The 15,328-nt window shown below is 39.0% G+C and overlaps 1 protein-coding gene across 1 annotated transcript in view; it reads right to left on the bottom strand.

Moving 5' to 3' along the window:
* The window catches only part of LOC145399142 (uncharacterized), a 313,723-nt gene that overhangs the window by 124,251 nt on the left and 174,144 nt on the right, over nucleotides 1–15,328 (bottom strand). The window contains exon 17 of the mRNA XM_080271880.1: nucleotides 14,642–14,938. Coding sequence (XP_080128006.1) covers nucleotides 14,642–14,938 — 297 coding nt within the window. The remainder of the gene's footprint in view (nucleotides 1–14,641; nucleotides 14,939–15,328) is intronic.

The raw sequence follows: 15,328 nt of genomic DNA, 5'->3' as shown, positions 1-15,328 counted from the left end.
GACAAAAAGCCTTTGACTCCAACCTGTTGAGAAGAGCTGCATGTGGGGAGCCTTCCCACACATGAAAGTTGTACTCTACAAAGGGGCGAATAAAACTCATGTTTAAAGTCAACAACCGTGCAGGCGTAAAGATGGCACGGAGTCAGCTTAGCACACCCAGTCTCTTGGAAATGTCAAAAAAATTTGCAAAACCCTACAGAATTCAGTCACCACATTTCATAAAAAGCCAATCCATATTAAAGAAACAAGTTGACCTTTGGCAGCCATTTTGGTGACCACGACCTTGACCCCAAGCGCCCATTTTCGAACTCATCCAATATTTAGGCCATACCTTGATACCCTGAGGGTTTCATGTTGATAGCTCAAGTCATTCATGAGATATAATGGTAACACACACACACACACACACACACACACACACACACACACACACACACACACACACTTCAGGATAGCATATGACATAGTAAACAGCAATGACAGTTACAAAACGAGTCTAAACTATAAAAAGGGAAATTATCAAGACCTAAAGAAGTATTTCTTAGAAGTTGATTGGGAAAATGAGCTTGGAGGACAAGATTTAAATGCTGTATATAAAAAATTCTGTGAATTTTATGAAATAGGAGTCCAGAAGTACATCCCACAGCACAAAGAAGCAGATAAGAAAATACAGAAATGGTTCAATATAGATTGTAAAAAATCAAAAGAAAGAAGAGATTTGTTGTGGAATAGATACAGAAGACATAATAGTGAAAGGGCGTATACTAATTACAAACAGGCAAGAAACGATTATACAAGAATAAGGAGGGAAGCCCAAAAACAGTTTGAGGAGGATATAATAAATGAAAGTAGTGATCAACCAAAGCTGTTTTACAGCTATATCAGAAGCAAAACCAAAGTAAAAGATATAATACAATCAATTACAGACGAGGGAATCACCTATACACAAGAGAAAGATATTTGTGAAGCACTAAATAAGAATTTCCAATTAGTTTTTACAGAAGAAAAAAATTTTGAGAGGGACTATGTGGAAGATGCATGTCCACACATACTACCAGATATAAAAATAGCAGAAAAAGTAATACAGGAGGAGTTAAGTAGATTAGACAGAGGAAAAGCAAGTGGTCCTGATGAAATTTCATGTTGGGTACTACGAGAATGTGCAAAGGAGTTAATTAAACCATTATTTTTAATTTTCAAGAAATCCTTGAGTCAAGGTAAACTACCTGATATTTGGAAAAAAGCAAATATTGTCCCCTTATTCAAGAAAGAAAATAGACAAAAATCTACTCAACTACCGACCAGTATCCCTGACCAGTGTTGTAAGCAAGGTATTAGAAAAGCTTATAAGAAAAGATTGGGTAAATCATCTAGAAGAACACAGTATGATAACAGAAAGACAGTTTGGTTTCAGAAAAGGAAAAATCATGTGTTACTAATCTGTTGAACTACTATGACAGAGTAACAAACACAATACAGGAAAGGGAAGGATGGGTGGACAGTATCTATTTAGATTTCAAGAAAGCTTTTGACACAGTACCACACCAAAGACTTTTATGGAAACTGTACCATCAAGGAGGAATTCGAGGCAAACTGTTTTGTTGGATGCAAGACTTTCTCATAAAAAGAGAAATGAGAACAATACTAGGAGGAAACTACTCATCATGGAAAGAAGTGACTAGTGGAGTACCACAGGGTTCAGTGCTGGCACCAATCATGTTTTTAGTGTATATAAATGATATAAACAGTAACACTGGAAATGAGAGCTCTCTGAATATGTTTGCAGATGATGCAAAAATACAAAGGAGAATTACTAACACAGACTCCTGTAAAGAGCTACAAGAAGAATTAAATAAACTTCATGAATGGAGTAGTACATGGCAAATGGAATTCAATGTGGACAAGTGTCATGTAATCAAGTTTGGTAAAAGTGGAAAAAGACCTGATTGGGAATATAAGTTAGGAAATAAAACCCTATACACATCAGAAAGAGAGAAAGACCTAGGTGTGATTATCAGTAACAGAATATCTCCGGCTGACCACATCAGCGAGAAGGTACGGAACATGTATACACTGCTTGCAAATACGAGAATAGCATTCACATACATAAATGAAGACATGTTAAGAAGGATAATAACATCATTCATTAGACCACCCTTGGAATATGCATCAGTAGTCTGGAGTCCTCATCTCAAAAAGCACATAGACAAGATTGAAAAAGTTCAAAAGGCCGCTACAAGATGGATACCAAGCTTAAGGGACCTAAGCTATGAAGAAAGACTAAATAAACTGAATCTACCAACAATACAGGAGAGAAGGAAAAGAGGTGACATGATAATGCTATATAAGTGCATATCAGGGAAGGAGGAAATAGACATAAATGATTACGTAACATATGGAGAAGCATCAGCAAGAGGACACTGCAAAAAACTACATAAGAAGAGAGGTGATAAAGACGTAAGGAAATTCGGTTTCCCAAACAGAGCAATTGATCAATGGAATGCACTACCGAATGAAATAGTGTGTGCCAAAACAATTCACAAATTTAAGGATATGTACGATAAATATGGTTTAAGACACGAGACAGTACGAGCTTGACTCATTCCTGTAAAGATACAATTAGGTAAGAACAATTAGGTAAGAACACACACACAAGATATAGATATAGTGGAAATTGAGAGATTCCATATGGCTGCACAATGGCAGAGGGCAACAGAGCTTTGTTTACATATGGTGAGAAAGAATTTGAGGGCTTCTCCAAAGACAATGTGGGAAATGGAAGTACTATGTTGAACCAAACAAGAGTAACTGGAGTAGAGAAAACAGTAGAGAGGAATGTCCAGGAATTAAAAAAGGTATGGGTAGTAATTAAAGAACTACAGGAACGAACCCAAAAGCAGGAGAGAGAGATCAAGGTTCTACGAAGTAAACTGGAAAAAGTTTGTACTCGCAGTGTAGAGCAAGAAAGAGAAGTCACAGAATTGAAAGTGAGTAACGAATCTGCATCCGATGAAATGAAACAGCTCAAGAGGGAGAATAAGTTGGAAGAAGAAAGGGACAAGATGAAAAGTAAATTAGATGAGTATTACTCTAAGTCAAGGATGCAAGATGAGCACATTAAGGAAATCAAGGAACAACATATGGGGTGGAAGAAAATTCAGGAGGAGGGAAACGTAAATTTGAAAGAGATGATAGAACAACAAAGTAGGGAAAGGGTGGAGAAGGAAGTGGTTAGGGTACTGATAAGTAGAGAAGCATTAGTCAGGGATGTAGCAGAGAAGAAGAAATGTGTAATAATTTCAGGAGTAAAAGAAAAACGTATGACAGTAAGATCAGAAAGAGAAAAAGAAGAACTGAGTAAGGTTAATGAAATATTATCAGTAGTTATGGAGGGTAACAACGAAGCTCAACAAGAGATCGAAGAAGTGTTTAGGTTAGGAAAGTACGAGAAAGGAGGGGCGAGGCCACTGAAGAAGTTTATGTCTGTGGTAATGGTAAATGAAATCAACAATAGCACTTGGAAATTATCAGATAAAGCAGGGTTCAAAAATGTTTGGATAAGGAGAGATGCAAATGAAGAAGAAAAAGCCCAAATAAAGGAGTTAGTAAAGGAAGCAAAGACAAAAAACAAATAGAGAACGGAGGAAGAGAAGACAGTGATTTATTGGAGAATTATGGATCAGAAATTGAGGAAGTGGTACCGACAGAGAGAAGGAGAAATGAGAGTATAAAAAACAACAACAACAATTTGAAAGTGACATATACTAATACTGATGGTTTAATATCGGCTAGGTTGCAAATCAATGACTTCTTGAGGGTTAATGAACCTGATGTTATGTGCTTTGTAGAGACTAAGTCAAGAGAGGATGTTGATGTCCATATGGGAGATGGTAAATACAAACTGTGGAGAAGAAACAGAAAAGAAAAAACAGGAGGAAGAGTGATCACAGCAGTGAAGAACAACATAAATGTAGATACTGTGGAAATGGGAGAGGAAAGGGCTGAAGTGATAAATATGAAACTAGAAACTGGAGAGAATGGTGGGAGAGATATGGCAGTAGCATATGTTCCCCCTAAGACAAAAGCATGGAATGATGATGAATACCAGATGTTGTCAGACAAGGCAAGTTATTTACAGAAAGTGATTGAGAAAAGCAACAATATGATTTTAATGGCGGACTTTAATTGTAAAGAGGTGAACTGGGTGGAGTGGGACTCGGGAGGCGGTGAAGATTCGTTGGGCACTATATTGTTAAATATATCAATGAACAATGTGATGACGCAGTGGGTCAAAGAAGAGACCAAATTCCGAGGTGAGGACACACCAGCAAGAGTAGATTTACTTATAACCAAAGAACCTGATGTAATAGAATCCTTGAAATATCTTTGTCCAATAGGAAAAAGTGATCATGCGGTCACTGAGTTCCAGATGATAATAGGGAACGTGGTGCCAAGAGACGAGTTTCATAGGCAGGGAAGATACAACTTTGGGAAAGCAAACTTTACAGGACTGAGAAAATTCTATGAAAATGCGGTTTGGAGAAAATTCAGAGAAACAGGAGAGATACAGAGGAAGTGGGAAATCTCTCTAGACCTCTATAATTTTGGAGTGGAAATAATATGCCAAGAGAAAGGGGGAAAGAAAACAGGAAAAAGGAGTGGTTTAATAGAAGGTGTATGATAGCAAAAAAAAGAGAGGGATATGGCGTGGAACAACTGGAGGAAGAGAGGTAATAACAGAACAAAGAAAGAATATAAAAGAACTAGAAATGAATATACTGTACAAGGATATGAAGAGAGGAACAAGGGACCTTTGAAAAAGGTATAATAGACAAATGTAAGGATGAACCCAAACTGCATTATAGATCTGTCAGTGGCAAATTGAAACAAAAGGAAGGAATCACCTAACTGAAAGTAGATGGAGAGGTCTATAAAGATGCGGCAATGCAAGCTGAAATAATGAACAAACGTTTCCAATCAGTTTTCACCAATGAAAGTGAGTTTGTGGAAGGGGAGGTTGTGGCTAGATATGTAGTGATGAAAGATATAAAAGTGGAAGTACAGGAAGTGTATAAATTACCGGAAACTCAAGATGTAGAGAAAGCCCCAGGACCACATGGAATCTCTAATTGGGTACTGAAGGAATGTAGAGAACAACTGGCGGATAAGATTCACGGTTTAATTGTGTTCTATGGAAGAGGGAAAATGCCTCAAGAATGGAAAAGGGCAAATGTGGTACCAATTTATAAGGGAGGCAACAGGGAAGAACCTCTGAATTATTGACAAGTGTCCCTAACCAGCCTGGTTGCAAAATTGTGCGAGAGAATTCTGAAAGATAGATGGATGAAATATCTGGAAGAGATGAATATTTTGGCTGACAGTCAGTTTGGATTCAGAAGTGGTGGGTCATGTGTTTCCAACTTGTTGAGCTTTTACTCAAGAGCGACTGATGTGCTATAGGAGAGAGATGGTTGGGTGGATTGTGTGTATTTACATTAGGAGAAGGCCTTCGACAAGGTACCCCATAAGAGACTATTGTGGAAACTAGAGCATATAGGAGGACTGAAGGGAAACTTCCTGGAATGGATGAGAAACAGACAAATGAGGACAGTAATAAAGGACAGGATGTCTGGATGGAGGGAAGTAACAAGTCCCACAGGGCTCAGTGTTGGTGCCAGTAATGTTCCTAATTTCTGTAAATGATATGGTAGAGAGAGTGAACAGTTATGCAAGTCTGTTTGCTGATGATGGAAAGATCTTGAGGAAGGTAGAGGCAGAGGAGGACTGTAAAATGCTGCTGGAGGATCTGGATAGGATACATGACTGGAGCCAGAAGTGGGAAATGAAATTCAATGCAAAGAAGTGTAAAATATTGGAAATGGGTAAAAGTACCAAGAGGCCATCACTGAATTATATGACGGGTAATGAACCTATCACAAAAGCGAGAGAAGAGAAAGACTTGGGAGTGCTGGTCCAGGATAGTTTGTCTCCTGAAAAACATATTAATAAGTTAGTTAGAGAGACGTATAAACTACTGACTAACATAAGTGTAGCATTTCATTTCATGGATGAGGAGATGATGAAAAAATTAATAGTGGCCATGATCCACCCCAGGTTAGAATATGTAGCAGTTGCGTGGTCCCCAAACAAAAAGAATGATATAAGCAAGATTGAAAGAATACAAAGAACAGCAACTAAGATGGTCCCCTGTCTGGCAGATCTGTCGTACAGAGAGAGGCTGGAAAAAGCTGGATTTGCCTTCCCTAGAGGAAAGGAGAGAGAGGGGCGACATGATTGCAGTGTTCAAGACCATGATGGGAGTAGATAAAATTGACAGAGAAAATCTGTTTTTATGGGATAAGAGAGTAACAAGAGGACACAGAATGAAACTGAAGAAGCCTAGCTGCTTGAAAGATATCAAGAAATATAGTTTTCCTTATAGATGTATAGACCTGTGGAATAACCTGGACAGAGAGATCATCCCAGTCTAAAAACTTAAACGAGTTTAAAACAAAATTTGACTTATTGAGAAACAGAGACGGGACCTCACGAGCGTAGCTCATTTCCTGTATATCACAACTAGGTAAATACACACACACACACACACACACACACACACACACACCACAACTGACCACACCTAAATAGTATCTTTATATGAGTCAAGCTCTGTACTAGGTTATGCTAAATGATGTTCTAAAATAGCAGAGCAAGTATAAGCAATACTATTGTACATACACTAGAACACATCCAATTAGTGCAAAAATTTTAACACAATGCATCAGCAGCTGGGTGTTGTCTGCAACCAAGCTGGTAGCTGGGAGATGCAAAATTGTAAGTAGAACTTACCTAACTGAAAATTACCAAAAGATGAGCACCATCTTTAGTAAGGTGAATATGGAAGGAGTTAAAGAAAAGGAATAAAGGTAGAAAACAGGATGATGATTTCTACCCAGAACTGGTATTATGCATGCAGAAGGAAGAGAATGGAAAATTAGTAAAGGAATTAAACAAAAAAGACAACAATAGATGAGCTGTCACTCGAGGTAGATTCATTTACAAGGAAGATTAGTGACATGGCAAGTACATTTGTCAACCATGAGAGTATTATGGAGAAGTTCAAAAATGATACACACACAATTAGGCAAACAAGCAGTCTGACAGACCAAAGTAGAGAAGCAGAAGATAAGATAACCCAGGTGAACAAAGTAATGAGAAGTTACAAAGATGATGTGGAAACTACATATGCTGAAATGCTGAAAGTAAGGAAAGACATAGAAACAAAAGTCGAAGGAAAAAACAATAGAAAGGAAGTGAAAGAAATCATTAAAAAACCCTAAACTGGTCAAAGATTCAGATGATATCAACAAATCTGTAGTAATCACTGGTACTGATGAAGAAGAAATAAGAAACAAAATTTCAAGAGACAAAAACAAGATTGCAAATATTATGAGGATATTGAAGTATCAGAGGCAATCTGTGATAAAGACATAGAGGAACACAAAAGACTAGGTCAATATAAGAGCAATAAGCCAAGGCCGCTCAAAGTAACCTTTTGGAGCGTGAACACTGAAGAGAAAGTACCAAAAAATGCACTCTCAAAAAAAATTAGGAATTTTAAAAAGTATGGATAAAAAAATGTCAAACTAAAGAGGAATTGGGAATGCTAATGGAGAAGAGGGAGGAAGTAAAAACAAAGAATGAGGAAAGAGGCTTCTTGTTTGTTTTTTTTAGTTAGTTGTTTTCCGGGGAGGGGCACTAACCCTCCGCCAACCCTTTTAGTCGCCTTTTACGACAAGCAGGGATACTGGGGGAGTATTCTTGAAAACCCCCCTGCCCTCAGGGGGGGAGTAGATGGGAAGTTGTTGAATGCTGTGAAGAGTATGTACTATGGTGCGAAGGCTGCAGTGCGTGTGGATGGTGAACTAAGTGAATTTTTCTCTTTGAAAGTTGGTTTGAAACAGGGATGTGTCATGTCTCCATGGTTGTTCAATCTGTACATGGATGGGGTAATAAAAGAGGTACAAGGTAGGGTAGTGGATGTTGGAGTGGCCCTGGTGAGAGAGGATAGTGTTTGGAAACTTCCTGTACTGTTGTTTGCAGATGATACTGTGTTGTTGAGTGAAGACGAAGGGGAGCTGCAAGGCTTGGTGGATGAGTTTGCGAGAGTGTGTAAGAAACGGAACCTAAAGGTGAATGTAGGGAAGAGTAAAGTGATGGTCTTTGAGAGAGGTGAAGTTAGTGAATGTACAGCGAGGTTAGATGGTGAGGAATTGGAAAATGTGAGTACGTTTAAGTATTTGGGTAGTGTGATGAGTAAGGATGGAGGTTTGGAGGGTGAAGTGCTTGAAAGGGTACAGCAGGGAAGAAAGGTTGCTGGTTCTTTGAAAGCAGTGATAAGAAACAGGGAAGTGAGCATGGAAGTGAAAAAGTTACTACATGATAGTATTGTGATACCAACTCTAACGTATGGAAGTGAAGCTTGGACATTGTTGGAAGGACACAAGTCAAGAGTGAGAGCAGTGGAAGTGAGTTATTTAAGAGGAGCCTGTGGAGTCACGTGGAGAGACAGGCTGACGAAAGAGGATATAAAGGAGCGTTGTGGTGTGGATGTGGATGTGATAGGAAGCGTTATGAGGAACACACTGAGGTGGTTTGGCCATGTGGAGAGGATGGAGGGTGAAAGACTGACGAAGAGAGTGTATGTGAGTGAGGTGGAGGGGGGAAGAGGGAGGGGGAGGCCGAGGATGAGATGGAGGGATGGGGTGGAGAGGTATATGAGAGAGGGGGGTGTGAGTTGGGAGCAGGGCAGTGAAATGGCAAGGGACAGGGCGACTTGGAGGCGATTTGTTTGTGGCCACCCCAAACGGGATTGAGGCATCTGGCAATAGATAGATAGATAGGAAAGACCAGAGGAAGATAAGAGTGAATTTTTTTACAAAGCAATTGGATTGCAGGTACGGAAGTGGTACGTAACCAACAGGCAATAAAAAGAAGGAAGGTAGTAGACTCAGGCTATGGCAATTATATAAACAAGATGATTAAGTTGATGTACTCAAAAGTTGATGGAATGGTGTCTAAATTATTAAAGATGAAAGAGAATACCAAAGAAAAGGAACCACTCAATTGGTAGAGAGGTGGTCTGCAGTCCTAACGGACCCAGGTTCGAATCCCGGCTGGGGCAGGGAACAGTTTAAGGATTTGAATTTCATTGAATCAGGCTTTACTGATCTACCAGACGACCCGCCGACATGTCGTAAAAATACCCCCGCTAATACCAATACACCAGTCCTGTATGAGACAGCCCTAGCATGTATTCAATATGGACGGTGGGTGTTAGCGCCAAAGTGGTGACATGTTGAGGTGTATGGTATGTAGGAGGACTACTGGCCTTGATAGCAGGCTGTGAAGCCTATGCCCGGAGTCGGACACATTAAAAAAAAAAAAAAAAAATATATTATTTGCCTAACTGACACAAAATTAACCAAAACGATATCAAACGATGCCCTAAACTTATAGGATGACAAAATATGGAGAAGAGACAGAAATTTAAGAAAAAGAGGAGGAATTATACTCTTAAAACAAAGAAAAATCTACAGGTCAAAGAAACTGAACTAGATATACCCTCACAAGTAAAACTTACTGCATTAGAGATTAACATTAGAGATTAACACATCTCAAGGGAAAGTAATTGTGGCAGATTTATAAATGCCACCCAAAATAAACACTTGGGAAAGAGGCGAATATGAAGACCTGGCAGAAAGAACAATTCAGCGTTTAAGAACATTACTACATAGAATGGAAGACGAAGCTAAAAGAATCATATTAACAGTAGGGATGGGGTGGAGAGGTATATGAGAGAGGGTGGTGTGAGTTGGGAGCAGGGCAGTGAAATGGCGGGGGACAGGGCGACTTGGAGGCGATTTGTTTGTGGCCACCCCAAACGGGATTGAGGCATCCGGCAATAGATAGATAGATAGATAGATAGAGATTTCAACAGAAATATGAGTTGAAATAATCTAGATGTAAGAAGCCAAGAAAGTTGCTGGGATCAAAAGCTCCTGGATCTTGTGCAAGAGTTTTTCCTAACACAACATGTAAAGGAAAACACCAGAAAAAGAGGACTTGATGATCCATCATTTCTTGATCTTATATTTACTAGGCAAGAAAATGATCCATCTATCTATATACTGCCAGACGCCTTAATCCCGTAAAGGATGGCCACAAACAAATTGCCTCCGTGTCACCCTTTCCCCTGCCATTTCACTGCCCTGCTCCCAGCTCACATTCCCCTCTCTCATATGCCTCTCCACTCCATCCCTCCTACTCACCCCTGGCCTCCCCCTCCCTCTCCCCCCCCCTCCACCTCACTCACATACATTCTCCTCGTTAGTCTCTCATTCTCCATCCTCCCCATATGGCCAACCCACCTCAATGTGCTTCTCCTTACGCTTCCTATCACATCCACATCCACACCACAATGATCCTTCACTTCCTCGTTTGTCAAGCTGTCTCTCCATGTGACTCCACATGCACCTCTCAAATAACTCATTTCAACAGCTCTCACTCTTGACTTCTGTCCACCAACAAGGTCAAAGCTTCACTTCCATAGGTTAGAGTTGGTATCACAATATGTCATGTTGTAACTTTTTCATTTCCATGCTCACTTCCCATTTTCCTATCACTGCTTTCAAGGAACCAACATTTTTTCTTCTTTGTTGTACCCTTTTAAGCATTTTACTTTATAAACTTCCATCCTTACTCATCACACTACCCAAGTACTTAAATGCACTCACATATTCCACTTCCTCCTCATCCAACCTCACTGTATATTCACTGACTTCACCTTTCTTGAAGATATTGACAGTATAATGTATCACCTTCCATTCTGCAAAAGTGACCATGCAGTATTAAATTGCTACTTCAGGATTGCATATGACATAGCTACCAGTAATGAGAGTTACAAAAACGAGTCTAAACTGCAAAAAGGACAACTACCATGACCTGAAGCAGTCCTTCTTACAAAAAGATTGAGAGAAGGAGCTTAGAGGACAACTCTTAATTGTTATACATAGAAAATTCTGTGATTTTTTATGAAATTGGAGTCCAAAATTACATCCCACTGCACAAAGAAACAGAAATGATAATAAAGAAATGGTTCAATACAGAGTGTAAAAAATCAAAAGAAGAGAGATACTTGCCGTGGAACAGATACAGACAACACAATAGTGTGAGGACATATAACAACTAAAAACAGGCAAGAAATGATTATACAAGGATAAGGATAGAAGCCCAAAGACAGTTTGAGGAAGACGTTATAAGTAAAATTAGTGATCAACTGAAGCTATTTCACAGCTACATCTGAAGCAAAACCAAAGTTAAATATATAATACAGTCCATTACAGACACGGGGATCGTCTATACACATGAGGAAGATATTTGTGAAGCACTAAATAAAAATTTCCAATCAGTTTTCACAGAAGAAAATAATTATGAATGAGATGATAGGGAACATGCATGCCCACACATATTACCAGATATACAAATATCAAAAAAAGTATGGGAAAAGTTAAGTAAATTAGACAGAGGAAAAGTATATGGTCCTGACAAAATTTCAGGTTGGGTGCTACATGACTGCAGAAGAGTTGAGTAGACCATTGTATTTAATAGTCAAGCAACCCTTGGGTCAAGGTAAACTACCTGATATTTGGAAAAAAGCAAACATTGTTCCCCTATCCAAGAAAGGGAATAGACAGAATCCACTCAACTACGGACCAGTATCATCGACCAGTGATGTAAATAAGATGTTAGAAAGCTGACAAAAAAAGCTTGGGTAAACCATCTAGAAGAAAACTGTATGATAACAGAAAGGCAGTTCAGTTTTAGAAAGGGTCAATCATGTGTTACTAATCTATCTAATATACTACAGCAGTAGCTGTGTGTGTGTGTGTGTGTGTGTGTGTGTGTGTGTATTTACCTATTTGTATTTACCTATTTGTAGTATACAGGAATTGAGCAATGCTCGTGTTGTCCTGTCTCCATATCCACATTTATCAAGTCTACCTTTACACACATGAATGTTTTTCTCATGCACTGTTTCCCCTTTCTTATAAGGCCCTATCCTCCTTACTTCCTCAATTTCTTTTACCCACTTGTCTCCTTCGGGGTCAATCTTGCCTAATATACCTTTCACCAGGTTCGTGTCTCTCTCGAGTCTTACGAACCTAACCTTTTCTTCCTCTTCCCTGTTTCCATATACTACCACACATCTGTTCCTTTCTACAGTTTCTCTCACTATTTTCTCTTTTTTCTTCAGTATTTTCACTACATTTTCTTCCATTTTTTTCTTGTTCATTTCCCCTTCTTCCTGGATGATCTCTCTTAAGCTGACCACTTCTTTCTGTTCTTCTTCTATGTGTCCCCACTTTGCCTTATGTTCTTCTACTACACTACTCACCTTCTCCGTTTTATTAGTACTCTCTTCTAGTTTCCTCCTTAATTCGACATTTTCACGCTTCAAATTTCTAATCTCTTCATTCGCTATTTCATTGGACTGGATCAGACTCTGTATGGTAGTATCCGTATTTTCAGACACATCCTTGATCACTAGATTCTCTACTTTCTAATCCTCATAATTAATGTTTTAACCAGGTCCATGACATTGGTATTTGTATCAAATCCTTGAAATTCGAGTCCCTCATTGTTTACATTTTCGGCCATGTTTGATGTTGGTTAACGTACCAAAACAACTGTTACCAAAAAAAAAAAAAAAACTACAAACATTCATGTATACTCTAGATAATAAATCTTTACATTTTTGGTAGTCTATTAACTTTCATTATTTTAAATTTAAAACAAGACCTTAGGAGACGGGACAGACAAAATTCCTGAAACTACTTAAGGTTAGCAGCGATGGCTGGGACGTCTGCTCTCTCCGGCTGTTCGTTCGTGTGTGTGTGTGTGTGTGTGTGTGTGTGTGTGTGTGTGTGTGTGTGTGTGTGTGTGTGTGTGTGTGTGTGAACATAACAAACAGCAAGCCCAATGCATGAGGCCTCGGGTGGCCATTGTTTAAGATATTGTTTTAATCTCATCGTTATAATGCATTAATTTCATGCTGCAGCATGTTGATAGTTAAATATTTTTACATGTCCTAGTGTTTTATGTTTGCGCAATAGTAGTGTAACCAAGTGTTTCAAATATTAAGTCAGCCTGAGATATAACTGCCAGTTAAGAATAACAGGTGGAGTGGTGGGAGTATGAAGGAGGGTTGGGAGCTGGGGTAGAGGCAGGTGGAGCTCGTTTTGTCTACCTCCTCTCCCCTCTTCCCTGAACAGAAATTAGTCCTCATGAATGTGCTGTATTAATACTATATTGTATTTTATGTATGATTTAAATCTCTTACTCATGGGTGATACTGTAGGAAAGGATAGAGGGTCGAAAAGGATAGTAAAACAATACCCTGCTTGACGCTGAATGTTAAGCCGATGAGAGGTACAGTACTATGCAATATTTGGAGTTTTGCTCTCTTCCGCGTACGAGTTCAATGAATTTGGCTGGGTAAGTGAGAGTTTAATGTATACAGTTGACAAAAACACTTATCAAAACGGCAAATAAGTACGCATAAATGCTTTTTTGATAATTTTCTCATTGCCAGTATTATAAATTTACTATGAATTGAGACCTTTTTGCAGTCTCTATTGTGCATTACAGTAAAACCAGGGACAGAAAATAAAAAATTTACAGGACTCTATATTGTTCATGTGTTTGTTAACAAGGCCCACAGTCGCTTGTTTAATGGTATGTGTGTTTCCCTTTCTCTGGAACCCTTTTTATCTGGAAAATGGTTAATATGGATTAGTGTCCTCCTTAATTACTGTAACCAGAATTAACCAAGTTTTCCATCCATCCACCATCCAATCCTACATTGCCCCATGAGGAACATAGGAGCCCGGGGCTAGGCAGTTGGTCCCGACATTTAAGATGAGAGTGACCAACCTCACTCATCCCTGAGTGGCATTACATGAGCAATCAACCTCAACCACCCCTTGGATATAAACCTCCACCGCCTCATTCCAATTGGAGTCCAATGATTACCCATTAAACCACCAGGTGCCAAAATTTGGTTATATGGTTACCACCCAGTGTAGTAAATAGTTTCCTGGTGTACAGGAAACCATTTGGCTTGTCACTCAGTGTAGAGTCACCCACAGGCAGAAGGAAGAGAAATTACCAATAGCCACTGGAATGTTCAGCACCGGTATTAGGGTACCATATTCAACAGGGCTTCATAAAATTATGGACTCACATCAATTATGCCATGTGTATTGTGACTTTTTTTTTTTTTTAAATAAAGTCTTCCACTGTTTCCAGAGGGTAAAACTTAACTTCTCTTGAGGATCTGCAGTGCTCTGATTCAATGGAATTCAGATAGCAGATAACTGTACTAGCTCATCCTCATACAGCAATCTTTTAGCCTCTGCTCTAAAAAAAGTCTGCTCAATAATAATGCCTTCACATCAATGGTTACTTTCGTGTAAGACTCACTTGCTTTCCATAAAGAAGAGAAAAATGTTGCTGTTTATGTTCAACTACAAAATTTTTTCTCTGCAGTCAACACCTTTATATTGTGCTGTTTAATTACCTGGAACTGAGTGCCTTCAGTATTATCTGGGAGAACTGCAAGATGGTCACTCCTCTGACGCCCATCCCTCTTCTCCTGTTTCCTTACAAGCCAGGAGCCATCTCCAGGGAGAAGACTGTGGCTCTCATGTGTTGACTGTCCATTTGCAGTGACTGCTTCAGGTCTACTCAGCAAAGGTGGATTATCATCTTTCTGCTGGCTCAGTCCAACAACTTTAATGGTGAAGAAATCCACAGTCACTCGCTTTCGCCTGGGGCGCCATGTCACTTGAACACTGGTAGTGTTGAGAACTTTAACCTGGAAAGGGGAAGATTTATAAGGAATCAGTGCATCTCATAAATATATATATATATATATATATATATATATCGTCACCCTCATAAAGAAATTGTCCAAGTCATTTTTGGCGATTTCTGGATTTTTGCCTAAATCAATTCTTCACCACATGACACACCTATTGGTATAGCTGCCTTTGCCAGGTCTATGGTGTGAGTGGTCTAAAATGCACCTCATGTTTCTGCCTAAGTCATTTAAAAGTTAAGAAAATGAGACAGGTTTTTCTTGATTTCCCAAAAAGTAGAAAAACTGACTTAGGCAGTTTCTTTATGAGGGTGATGATATATATTTATACAGTGGTTTATTTGTTTACCTATTTACCCCCTCATTAACTTTCATATCTATACATAC

Source organism: Coenobita brevimanus, chromosome 47, assembly GCF_032717465.1.
Source record: "Coenobita brevimanus isolate Jiangsu-jjx chromosome 47, ASM3271746v2, whole genome shotgun sequence".
In the NCBI taxonomy this organism is placed as follows: domain Eukaryota; kingdom Metazoa; phylum Arthropoda; class Malacostraca; order Decapoda; family Coenobitidae; genus Coenobita; species Coenobita brevimanus.
Note: the sequence above shows the minus strand (reverse complement) of the source record. Positions and strands in the feature narration are given on the sequence as shown.